At 36.3% G+C, this 13,060-nt stretch overlaps 2 protein-coding genes across 3 annotated transcripts; one reads left to right on the forward strand and one right to left on the reverse strand.

Moving 5' to 3' along the window:
• Positions 1-7,760: 7,760 nt before the first annotated feature.
• On the reverse strand, positions 7,761-11,188 carry LOC110632952 (putative protein FAR1-RELATED SEQUENCE 10). Of its 2 annotated transcripts, none has more exons than XM_058136547.1 (3): positions 10,250-11,188; positions 8,721-9,042; positions 7,761-8,151 (listed from the first exon to the last, which is right to left on the reverse strand). In XM_058136547.1, the coding sequence occupies exons 2-3, from the start codon at positions 9,006-9,008 to the stop codon at positions 7,858-7,860; spliced, it is 582 nt and encodes a 193-aa protein (XP_057992530.1). In that variant the 5' UTR covers positions 9,009-9,042; positions 10,250-11,188; the 3' UTR covers positions 7,761-7,857. The 2 variants fall into 2 exon arrangements, with proteins under 2 accessions (XP_057992530.1, XP_021637040.2); XM_021781348.2 differs by having other exon boundaries at positions 7,796-8,660; positions 8,763-9,042; positions 10,250-10,640.
• Positions 11,189-12,031: 843 nt separating this feature from the next.
• LOC110632969 (zinc finger protein 5-like) lies at positions 12,032-12,822 on the forward strand. The gene has a single exon (XM_021781376.2). It carries the CDS (start codon positions 12,079-12,081, stop codon positions 12,559-12,561), a length of 483 nt encoding a protein of 160 aa, XP_021637068.2. The 5' UTR covers positions 12,032-12,078; the 3' UTR covers positions 12,562-12,822.
• Positions 12,823-13,060: the final 238 nt, after the last annotated feature.

The following is a 13,060-nucleotide window of genomic DNA, read 5'->3' on the forward strand; positions in this document are numbered from 1 at the left end:
GATGAGGGACAAATGGTAGTTACATGGCAGGTACAGCCAGTGTTGATTGATCATATTAGAATGACTGCACAAAATGATGAGAAATATCAGAAATTGATGAAGGAAGCACGAGATGGCAAGAAACCTGAATTTTCTATGAGAGATGATGGCTTATTGAATTGAGACAGAATGTGTGTTCCTAATGATGTTGAATTGAGACAAACCATTATAAAGGAAGCACATGAGTATCCTTTTACTATACACCCTGGTGGCACTAAGATGTACAAAGGGCTAAGAGAACACTATTGGTGGAATGGGATGAAAAAGGATATAGCTGAGTAAGTATCCAAATGCTTAACTTGTTAGCAAGTGAAGGCAGAGCATCAAGTGCCAGTTAGTTTGTTACATCCATTGCCAATGCCTGAGTGGAAATGGAAAAGAATAATAATGGATTTTATAATGGGACTTCCGAGGACACAGAAGAACCACGATGCAATATGGGTCATAGTGGACAGATTGGCCAAGTCTGCTCATTTTCTGCTAGTCCGGATGGACTATAGCCTAGAGAGATTGGCTAAACTGTACATTGATGAGATAGTGAGATCGCATGGAGTGCCAGTATCTATTGTGTCTGACAGATATCCTAAGTTCACTTCTAGATTATGGAGTAGTCTTCAGAGAGCCCTAGGAACTAGATTGAACTTCAGTACGACATTCCACCCACAGACAGATGGCTAGTTTGAGAGAGTCATTCAAATATTGGAGGATATGCTACGGGCTTGTATAATTGAATTTGAAGGTAGTTGGGATATACACTTGCCTCTGATTGAATTTGCTTATAACAACAGCTATTAATCAAGCATAGGCATGCCTCCATATGAAGCTCTATATGGCAGGAAGTGCAGAACTCCTATGTGTTGGGATGAAGTGGGTGAAAGAAAAGTGATTGACCTAGGGATTGTTCAATAGACAGAGGAAAAGATCAGGCTGATCAGAGACAGACTAAAGGCTGCATCAGACTGACAAAAGTCCTTTGTTGATTTAAAAAGGAGAGATATTGAGTACACCGTGGGTGATAAGGTATTCCTCAAGGTTTTTCCTTGGAAGAGGATAATGAGATTTGGCAAAAAGGGAAAACTGAGTCCTCGCTTCATCGGATCTTATGAGGTTTTGGAAAGAGTGGGTCCCTTGACATACAAATTGGCACTACCTCCAGAGCTAGAGAAGATACATAATGTCTTCCATGTGTCCATGTTGAGGAGGTATAGATTCGACCCATCTCATGTTCTACCTAGTGAGGAGATTGAGGTTAATCCAGACCTCTCTTATGAGGAATAACTCATAGAGATTCTGGCATATGAGGTGAAGCAGCTGAGGAATAAACAGATACCATTGATTAAAGTACTGTGGAACCATCATTCAGGCTAGGAAGCTACTTGGGAACGAGAGGAGGATATGAGGAAGCAGCACCCATAATTGCTCAGAAACTAACCGCAGGTAAAATTTGGAGATGAAATTTATTTTAAGGGGGAGAGAATTGTAGCACTCGTACATGCATAGTCATGTGTATTTCACTATTCCAGTGACTACTGTCAGTCTGGACAATTAAGAGGATTAGGATCATGTTTAAGTTATCTAGAAAACCCATGAATGAAAATAAATAGCCATTATATGATGATGAAATGAAAACTTAGAAAACAAAGCATAAAAGGTTAAATGAGCCGGGGGTCACAGCGATGGGTGACCGTACCGGGAAGTAACTGCGAGGTTAGTTGTAACCCCAATTTCGTGCGGACATTGTGACACTGCAGTCTTAAGAATAATTGCGAAGCTAGTAGAAATGAGAAAACCATAGAAAAGAGTTGAGAATCAGGTCAAATAATTATATCAGGGTTTAGGAAGAAATACAGTATTATTGGAAAACCGGATTAGATCGGCGAGGGGCAAATTGGTCAATTCACCCTTAGAAGTGACTCTTGGCCTAGCTGCCCAATAAAATGTGAGAAATTAAAATTTTGAAATATAGATTTAAATTAAAGAAGTATGGAGAAAACAAAGGAAAAAGAAAAAAAATTAAATTAACTTATATTACATCACTATAGTGACATCACCATGAGACAATAATTAGAATTTCTTAATTATAAAAATTATGGGATAAATGTACACAAAATAAAAGTTAAATATACAAATTTAAAAAGGAGAAAAAAAAAGTTGTCTTCAAGCTCTTGCATGCCGTCCCTCTCTCCTCTCCCACCTCTCTCTCTCTCTTAACCTCCATGAAAGCTTAATTTAAGCTTTTCTAAACCCAAAAATTTGCCCTAATTTCCCCAACTCACTTAATTAAACCTTATCCTTGTAACTTGAAAAGAAGATTGAAGAAGGAAGAAGAGGGAAAAATTGAGAAATCAAGAAGCTAGAAAAGCTATACAAGAGGTTAGTCATCAATCACTTGATTTCTCTTTAGATTCATGCTCATCTGCATGAGTTAACTTAGAAATTGTGAAAAATTAAACAAAAATGTTGGATTATGGGACAATTAGGGAATTTTGATTACCATGGTGGTTATGTGAATTGATGTGTTTTGGTTTGATTAAACATGTATACAAGTTCAAATAAGTGTGTAGGTAGGAATTAGGTACTTTAATTTCACCAATTGTGCAATTTAGAGAAATTAGGGTTCTTGACTTAGGGAAATTGGGGAAAAATTTAGGAGTTTTTGAAATTGAGGCAAATTGACCTAATTGAGACTCAAAATGGTCAATTGGGGCCAATTAGAGTGTGTTGGAATGGTGAGAAGTGAAATTAAATTTGGATTGGTAAGGGTCTAATTCTGGACAGCCAGACCTTGGTCCACTTAAAGGACCAAAACTCTAATTCTGCTACTCCAATTGGTGTGAGGCCAATTGGAGATAAAATTAGATACATAATGCCACAATTTTTTGTATAGAAACCCTGCCCTGAAAATGACTTTAAGTTAGTAAAAAATTAGGTCAAACTCGGATTAGGCACACTACCACTGTATAGAAATGACTAAATGAATAATATTTGTTTATTTGGCCATAAATTAGTGTAGGAAGATCCAAATGACCTGAATTTTATACCGATGGAAAGCTGAAACACAACACTACAACTTTTATGAAGAACACAAGCCTAAATTCTGATCATAACCTATCCGAAAAGTGAGCTGTAGTCGGCACACCAAAACTACCAAAACAGAATTGATACCCAGAATTCTGGGTTAAAACCAATCCGGTCAGCCACCTTTAAATTAACATAACTTGAGCTAAAAAAACTCCAAATAAAGTGATTCAAAAAGCGAATTAAAGCTAAGACAATAAGGAACAACTTTGATGAAGGAAAGTTGGCCAAATTTCCACTGTAACCAGACCAATGGAATAGTAGAAAACAATGATCCAAAACTGAAAAATTTAAAATTTCTCTTATGAGGCTTAGAAATTGAAATGACAACTAATGCCAATAAATTTGACACTCAAAATGTGGTATGTGGGTGTAATTAGAATTCATATACCTATTAAGAATGAAAAAGTTAATATTTTGACTTGAATAGTGCAATAAATAGTAACCCCAAATTACCAAATTCAAAGAATTTCATTTTTAAGCAAGTTTAGACGTACATTCAAGTATGCATGAAATTAACTGTTGGATCAATTATGAAACATGATACTGAAACACTGTAAATTGTGTGTTTCAGTTTGAACAGAGACTGAGAAGGAAGATAAAAAAAAAAAGTGAGTCAAGGCCTAGAGGTGACTCATTCCAGGTTTGCGCACAATAAATTTTGCTTTACTATTTTCAAGTTGAAATTTTGGTTTAGATGTAACACCCCAAAAAATTTTAAATTTATTATTTTATGAGTAATATTGATATTTTAATTATTTAAATTTTAAGGAAATTATTTGAGATTTTTCGGTTAATTATTTAAATTTTAAGGAAATTATTTGAGATTTTTCGGATTTTAAAAATCGGGTTCGATTTTCTGAAAATATAAACTTTGATATTTTAAAAATTAATTTAAAGACCACGTAGCAAAACTAAAAATATATTTGGAGTCTACGAATTTTTCTGAGTTTTCTAGAATTTTTTTGGAATTTTTGGGCCTCGTTTTCGGTCCCAAGGCATAGTAAAAAATCAAAATTTTGTATCTGAATCAAACCGGACCGGATGAGACCGATCGAATTGGACCGGCCTCTTCTTCTTCTTCTCTTTTTCTCCCGCGCGCGTTTCCTCCTCCCTCTCTTTCTCTCCCATTTTCTCTCTCCTCCCTCCTCCCCTTGCCATGCCGCCACCTCCCCTGCTGCCACAGCCCGCCGACGCCCATCCCCAGCCATCCCAGCCCACCGGCCGCCGCCTGGAACGCCAGAAAAAGGCTCCCGAAGCGACGCTTCGCGCAAGTGCGCCGCTTCGTCTTCCCGGCCGATCCGGCCACCAATCGGACCTGGTCTTGTTTCTAAACTCATCTATTCGTCGAGAGCTTTCCATAGACACCAAGAACACCGAAATCCATCGAGCGGTTTGTCCAATTTTTGCCCATGAAGTTTTAGCCCATTTTGACTTTTGGGCTAGATTTCTCACAAACCGTAAACCCCAATAGAAAACCGAGAGTACTAGAGAGCTCCACTCGTCGAGAGCTTCGCAGGGATATAAATTTCAAAATTTTCCGATACTGTTTTTCGGTGGGTCCCACGGAACTTCACAGTATTTTTTCGAGCATTAAATGAGCTTAGAAAATTCCGTAAAAATTTTATATTAACCCCCGTATTGTGGGCTTCGTATAGGTATCCTCAATTCGCGAAAATTCGACAATTGTCCGGGTCTGTGAATTTCCGGCCAGACAAACCCGCTACGGGAAAAGTCTCCGAATTGGATCGAGGTTTTGGCTACCCCACCATTGTAAGACATCCCGAGCGTGTTCCGAAGTCAGAATCGGCAAAGGTAAACCCGAACCTTATTTTTTTGTAATTTTCTAGTGCTTAAATAGGATTAAAAATTCATAAAATATTCGTGGTAGCTCAGAAAATTATGATTCTTTTTGAAATAGCCTAGTAATATTGCTAAGGACTGCGGGGAAAAATTTTAGAATTTTTAGAGCTTATTTGTGCAGTTTTTGCAAAAATGATCAATTATAAAGACTAAACTGTAAATTTACATATTGTGATTGATGATTGTTTGGATGGGCCCAGGAGGGGCTGTGTGATGTGATTGAGTTGTGGATATATGGATTGTGAAAATAGAAATGTGTTTTGAGCCCTTTTGCAGGTTGGGTAGGTCCTAGGTATAGGGGAGACTCTGCCGGATTTTCGGCACGACTTAGGACGTATTTAGTCTTTTCATGATTTATATTGAGTCAATTGTGTTAAATAATTGTAATGTAATTGTCAGGTGAGCCGGGACAACCTTCTTCCTCCGCCCAGCCGACACAGTGATCGCTGTCAAGTCTGTGAGTAAAATATTAATTTTAATTGTAATTTTGATATTATTATATGTTCAAGCATGCCCATACATCACTTATATGTATATAATTATGTAGTTAAACTCTAAGCACATTTTATCTTGCATTCACAACTGTTAAAGTGACATGGATGTTGTTGTGGTAATTTGGAGCAGTGTGCGTGCATTGGCGTGCGTGTGATGTGGTGTGGACTATGGATAGGACGGGTAGACACGGCTTGAGATCTTCGCTGAGACCCGGTCCTTCGGAGTAGACACGGCTTGAGTTCTTCGCTGGGACCCCGAGTTGATTATTAAGTGGAAGTCCGAGTTGGTTATTCGCTGGCACAGGTTGGATTTAAGAGAGCTGTATAGGGGATCAGCTCTCATATATTATGATTGATATTACTGGGTGCGTGAGTGCTCCAAATTACCTTTTTGCTGTTATGATGTGAATTTATTGCTGATGTTGCATTTCACTTTGCAGGATGCATTAGTTTTATATAGTTATAGAGATTATGGTTGAAATTGATATTTTACTCTCTGAGTCGAACACTCACTCCTGTTCAATATTTTTCCAGGCCACAGGAGGATATTTTTGAGGTTAACCTGTTTTTCTTCCTCGCAGGTCATCTATTCATGTTTGTGTAATTCTATAAACTTCTAGAATTTCCGCATGTGTTAGAAATATTTAATTGATTTGAGTCTGTAATATAAATTGTTATTTTGGACCTGTAAAAATTATTATCATATGCATGTTTGATGGACTGGATGAGGGAGCTGAGCTCCCATTTATTTTTTTGTTGATATGAGTATGTGGAGGGTGAGCTGAGCTCCCCAATTGAGTATTTATTGTATTTACAGGTTGGGTGAGTAAAAAACTCCCCGTTTAAAGGTTCATTTTATGGCCGGACTCTGTCCGGTTGATTTCTTGAAATTGGGCCCAAATGGGCCTTAGAGTTGGGTTAGTGAATAGTTAGGCTTACTACGAGCCTCGGGGGCTTTAGGCTGGCCCAGATCCTAGTGCCGGTCCGGCCCATAGGTTAGGTCATGATATTAGATATGCATTGTAAACTATTTGTATTAATTATTAGATTCGAGAAATACTGTGTTGCCTTTTGTGTATGGAAATTTGAAATAAAAATTTGATTTGTGTTTTGTATGAAATAATTGAATAACTTGATTTAAATTGGTTTTGAATTCACACTTAGCATGACAGTATCATTATATTCCTACTCCATTTATGGGGTTGAGATAGATTACTTTCGTCCCTCTCTAGCTTGCCAGTTGAGGTCGAAATCGAATGAGTACTCATATAGCTAGCTAGCCACCTCCCTCATTGATTTCGATTGGTGGGGTTGAGATTGCTTTGTCATGGTGTACAACACGACATTGATCAGAAATTTTGTGTCATGACCTAAGTTGCGTATGGATTAGCAACAATGTACTTTATAAATTATTTGACAAAATTGTATTATAAAATTTTGATTTTAAATTTGTGAAATGTGATTGTGAAAGGTTTTGAATTACTGTTATTGATGAATGTTTTATTTTCAGCATTTTTTAATTTTTATTGTGCACCACTGAGTAAACGTTACTCAGCGATAGCTTTATTTGCTGTCGCAAATAAGGAAAAAGAAAAAGCAGCAGAGTGAGCTACTAAGTTGACAACGGCTCCACTGAAGTTTTTGTACGGGTATTTATTTATACCCTTGTAAATTAATTGATGTAAAATTTTGGTCATATGTATCGTTTGTTTTAATTGAGCAGTTGTATTCTTAAGTCTGTAATAATATTATTTTTTTAATTTTCTTTATGTAAATTAAGACTTGTGTGTGTAAATTAAATTCAATACAATGTTGATGAGTTTATTAAACTGTTTTTAAGAATATTTGAATTGTGTATTTTGAATTGAGATTTGGTTGAATTGTATTGATTTGGTTGAATATATTGGCGGTTGGGGTTGAGAAATGAAATTATTTGGAGTGTTTTTACAGGTTTTAAAGAACTAGTTTTTTCCAATTATAAACGACACTCTGCCGAAATTTTTATAAAATTTGCGAAAACTTTAAATTAATTGAAAATTTGATATGTGGTTTAACTTAAATTAAAAGTTTTTAATATCTACCAAAATTGCTCACCACCTTAAAAGGGAATGAAAATTTGTTTAAAATCCCTTATAGTGTATTTAATGAATTATCGGTAGAGTGTATTTAATGAATTATCGGTAGACAAAGTTTGATGATTCATTATGTATACTACGGGATCATATCGTGCCTTATGAAGAGGTAAAGTGTGACAAATTCTGTCATGAGTGTTGAAACCATAGAATCTAGTAACTGAATCCTCCCAAAATGCACTATTGTACTGAAAGATAAAATAACATCATGCCATCGGATAGGCAAAAATTGCTCTGGAATGTGAAAACAGTTATTGGTTGCAGCCACAACTGATGTGCTCTTGACAAGGATCCCAAATGACTTTGCACCCCCTAGATATCCGAGTATGGTGTGTGACTTGGTAACAATATTGATCAATTGGAAAAGATGCATAAAGTGGCGCTAACACAAGCTCCTCTTGGAACTTATTAAAGGTGTAAGGAGTAAAAACAGAGGCTGCTTGTGATTCAATTAGTGAACCTGTTTTGATGTAAACTTTCTGTGTTCTTCGTTGAGTCTGTGCCTTGACTTCAGTATGATTACTTAAATCGATAATTTCAGCTGCCTGCAAAAAGGATAATTACAATTTTAGGTTGTCAAAATCAACAAAAGATTCAAAGGAAACAGAAGGAAGGTTACACGTTCAAAAAAACAATCTAGTTGTGACTGTGCACTCAGAAACTGTTGAATAAAAGCATTAATAGATTCAGACTGAAACATATTTATCATTTCTGCAAAAAAGTACTGTCATAAATATGACAAAGCCCAATACATCCGCAATGCATACAAACTAGCAACATGCTTATTAGCATGGAGCCCATATTCGATGATGATTTCTTTCCATCCTTCCGCAAAGTCTTCCACAAATTCTAGTGTATAGAGTCAGAGAAGCTCAGCTTTCCGGTCATAATTACATGTCCCAAGCAAGCAGTATGGAAAACCAATCTGAGAATTTTGTAATGATGTGCCAAATACAAGTTTCAGGCATTTCAAAGCAATAGCCTCCTTTAGCCATATATTTTGGTCGGTCATAATAGTTTGTGGAGCCTTTCCTTTTATGAAGCCCATAAATGCCTGCATTAGTATAAAAAATATTAGGTTCACTTGGATAACCATGAGATACCACCACTTTACCAGAGAAAGGGTGAAAACAACAAAAAGGATCGCTTCCTCTACCAAAATCATCCCTTCCACGAGTACGGTGACATCTAATGGAAAAGCCACATTGCTTTGCAAAACTGCAATTAAATTCATAGGCAGCATCTTGAGAGACAAATCTTTGGTAAATGGAACAAGATTCACAGCAGTTTGTTGTGACAATATTGTATCATCAGGTATTTTTTCCATGTTGCCAGTATCATCGTGAGATATATCTGTCCCATTTTCAGAAGACTCCATCACAATACTTGTTCCTTCTGACATTCTTTTACCAATTGAAAATTTTCAGATATTAGGCCTGCAGGGAATAGTTGATAACGCCATTTTTTAAATTACGAATATGCCAATTAGAAATATTAGGAAGCATTTGCATAATTTAATTGCACTTTAAAGCATGCAGGCAATAATAAACTGAAACAGAATGGTGGACGCATGTTAATTGTAAGCAAAGGTCCTAAGAGGACAGTCTGCCTGCATAGAATAATCTGTGATTCTTACAGATCAATCAAAGGGATCTATTACCACAAAAATCAGACATTCATCACTTGTATAGATCTGTTGAGAAGATGTCTCAGTTGCCGATCTATTTACTGATGTGGAATGCTTTTATGCCTAATTAATCTCATAATAAAATTTCTTATTTGTTGTTCATTTTTCACTCTGCTGTGCCTCTTTTGTTTTCAAACACCAACAAGATCATGCATAACTGAAAAGGCATCAGTTGCTTAATATTAATTGATCAAGATCAATTACAGACTTTTGATTCACATTATCTGAATTTGTAATGATTCACATTCTCAGTTCTGTCACTCATCAATTTTAGACACTCAGATGGCATATTCTCACAAATTCTTGCTATATATATTATATATATACCATTTGGTTGTGTAAATTAGAATTAAATGTAGTTACTGGAGTCCTCTTCTTCTTCCTTATCCAAGTCCATGCATTTATTATTTTAATCATTTTATCCTTTTTTCCATCATTTAAGCAAACGAAATCCCTTTACATCCTTAAGCAGCATCCTTTCTTTACAGTTCATACAAGCATAGAATCATCCTCCTTTTTACACAAGCATAGAAACATCCTCCTTACTATACAGAAAAGAACAAGCTTCAGTAAAACCATAAGCTAAAACAAGTGTTGAGTTCATTCATCACTCCTCAATACACTCTCAAGAAAGACAGCCAGTGTCCTTTTCCACATCTGTCACTGGTTCTTTTCCAGTGCCCATTACATACAGAACAAAAAGAGAGGTGCTATTTGTTCAGGACAAAAAGGGCATCAAAAGAGGCTTAAAATGAGTCCAAAACATCTCCCTTAGATCCACTTATCTCCTTAAGCTATCTAATCCCATCAAAACCCACTAACCTACATACATAAAAGATAACCCAACAGGAAAGAAGCAAACTTTTATACAAAATCTGCATGCAACAATTGCGTAGGATCCAAAATATACATCTTATCAATATGGACATGCTCACATTGCATTCACATAAACGTACCTGAAATGCCGAAACAATTGCTTTTTAACTGTCAATAACTAGCTCCAAATTTAAAGAAAGGCGGAGAAAACATGAAACTGGCGGGGATGTTAAAGAGAGAGTGCGAAGAGGGGAGCAACGCGCATCCTAAAGGGAACAAAAACTGCTCACAGCGGAGAAGAGCTATCGTGCGCCTTATGGATGCAAGAAATTATTGAGCGCACACTGGACTGGAGTCGTTGGCACTAGGCCTTTGGATCGAAAAGGTCGGGCAGATTGCCCGATATTTGGGAGGAATGAGGATTAGTTTGGGACCGGCTCTCACGTGTGAAGGAGTCGTGAGGAAATCAACTAATCAAGTAATAACACGGGAAAAAGTCACTCCAGCCGAGATTATTCAATGCTCCTGTACACAAACACTCTCTTTCATAACAGTGCCCTTCTCTCTATCCTGACTCCAGGGTGAAAAGCACATGCCTAACTAGCCAATAATATTGAATGGTCTTGCTTCGTCGACCAAATAGACAACATGCATATCTTTCTTTCTTTCTTTCTTATCCCCAATCTATATTGTTCTTTTTGATGTTTTGCCATGCGTACATAAGATAAGCCAAAGAGATGTTTAGTGTCAAGTTTTGCCATACCACACCATTCATTCTCTCTTGTTTTGCAGGAAAAATATGGATATGGAAGAATCCAAGCTTAGTGGGGCAATATTCATGTCTACTTTAATAAAGTTTCAAAGCTATCTCTTCCGGTAACTTGGGCCTCCCAATCTTTGTTGGAGACAGATTAAAGGATAATATGTACTTGAAATTTGAGTCAACAACAAAAAAACCACTGACAAGCAAAGGACAAGAATGAATAAAGAGGACAAGCCGTTCTCTTTCAATGGTCTCTCAAGTTTCACAACTCACAAGACAAAAGAGAGCATGCGAAGTGAGATAAGCTCGTATTGCGGGGAACATGGTCATCCATCTTTCATTGAGTTATTTATATAGCTTGAAATTTAAATATATTTTTATAAAACTCAAATTATGATTGAATTCAAAAAGTCTTTTATTGCAATCTGACTGAAATGTTTTATATGATCAGTAATAAATTATGGTTTTGAACCATTGCTCCATGATATATATCAATATAAATATAAATATTATATTTTTTTTACCTTTTATATAATATTGTAAATTTCAAAAAATACATTTAAGTTAGAGTTTAAAAATTGTATCTTACTTTTTCATCTAGATAAATTTTTCCATCATATGCGTACAGCCAACGTTGGACTACAATCTCCCAGCATTAATTTTAGTGGCCGACGCCCTCTTCAAATCATTAACCATGCATATATAGTCAGCACTTGTTCCAATCACTCCTGAACATGATATACAGATAACATCTGATAAAACCATGCATCCGAGAACTGCTATAATTCAATATTTTAAGAAAGAAAAATATTCATATCTTATGCCAAAGCACCATCATAAATCTTCAACTTTTATTTATTTATAAATTCTCTCTCCTTGTGTAACAAGAAAATGATGAACAAGATTTCAATTTCGAACCTTCTTTATTTATTACAAGATGGATAGTCAATTATTGGAAATATTACTCTAATTATAAACAAATTTTGGTTTAGATTAAGCCATGTGCATGACTTGACAGTTGACATCAAGGAATGAAAAACACCTTATCTTTGTCGATAGCTTTGGAATTATGAGTAACAGGCAAGTGTACCATACCAATGTGTGCTGATGTATATATAATCCTTATCTAGTTATAGCTAACAATTCATACTAAGGATCACAAAGCGTATGAATCAAAGTTTGTATAGCTAGTAAGCTAGGTTTAGCATGATGAGCGCATCAAAAACAAGGAACGCATGCCTTAAAGAAAATCCATGCTCAGCTTTGAAGCTGTTCGGCTTTTCGTTGAAGGTGACTGGCTCTGAGGAATCCTCAGTGACAGTAAAAGGACCTTATAATGGATATAGGAGAAGATTTGAATGTCACTACTGTCACCGAGAATTCTCTAATCCTCAAGCTTTAGGTGGCCATCAAAATGCACATAAGAGAGAACGTCTACGTGCAATTGCAAGGCGAGCCCAGCTTGCAAACCATTATCATCAACAGCCCATAACAGCTGTCCCCGCCATCAACTCGGATTCAATGGGATCAGGACCCTTCATTTGTGCAACAGCACCACCTTTTTCAGAGCCAAGTCCTGGAGACCCTCCTCAAGCTGTCAGCACAGGTGGCTCGGGGCCTTTTGTTTCAGAAGTTAATGGAGGAGATGATGATGTTGATCTGCACCTGCGGCTGGCACTGTATCCATGACCTTTCGGTGATGTGTTTCTAGGTTTTAACTCTTCCATAGCAGATATAATTACAGGTTGATTTATCCATTTGGGATGAATATATAATATACTATAGCTACCTTTTAGTGTACTATTCTGAACCATTTAGAATCACCAGATAAATGTTTGGAAGTTATTTAGGTTTGACTGTAACGTGATGAATATATTAAAATATTAGATTTTTCATTCACTGTCTAGATTGATGCACATAATGTAATATGTAATCAAAATTTTTATTGAATTTTAGTTGAGTGTCTCAGTGGTTCTGATTGAGATCCACAAGTAAATTGGGCATGCCTAGCAGTTAATCCTTCGAATCCCATATTAGACGTGAGGTGTGTGTGTAAATTATATAAAACAAAAATTCTATTAAAATTATCATAATTTTTACAACGGATCAATTCTTATTACTAACTCATATATATACTATTGAAGCCTCGTTAATTAATTAAAGACATAAAATTAGCAAATGTGAGTTT

The sequence above is a fragment of the Hevea brasiliensis genome, chromosome 15 (genome assembly GCF_030052815.1).
Source record: "Hevea brasiliensis isolate MT/VB/25A 57/8 chromosome 15, ASM3005281v1, whole genome shotgun sequence".
Classification (NCBI taxonomy): domain Eukaryota; kingdom Viridiplantae; phylum Streptophyta; class Magnoliopsida; order Malpighiales; family Euphorbiaceae; genus Hevea; species Hevea brasiliensis.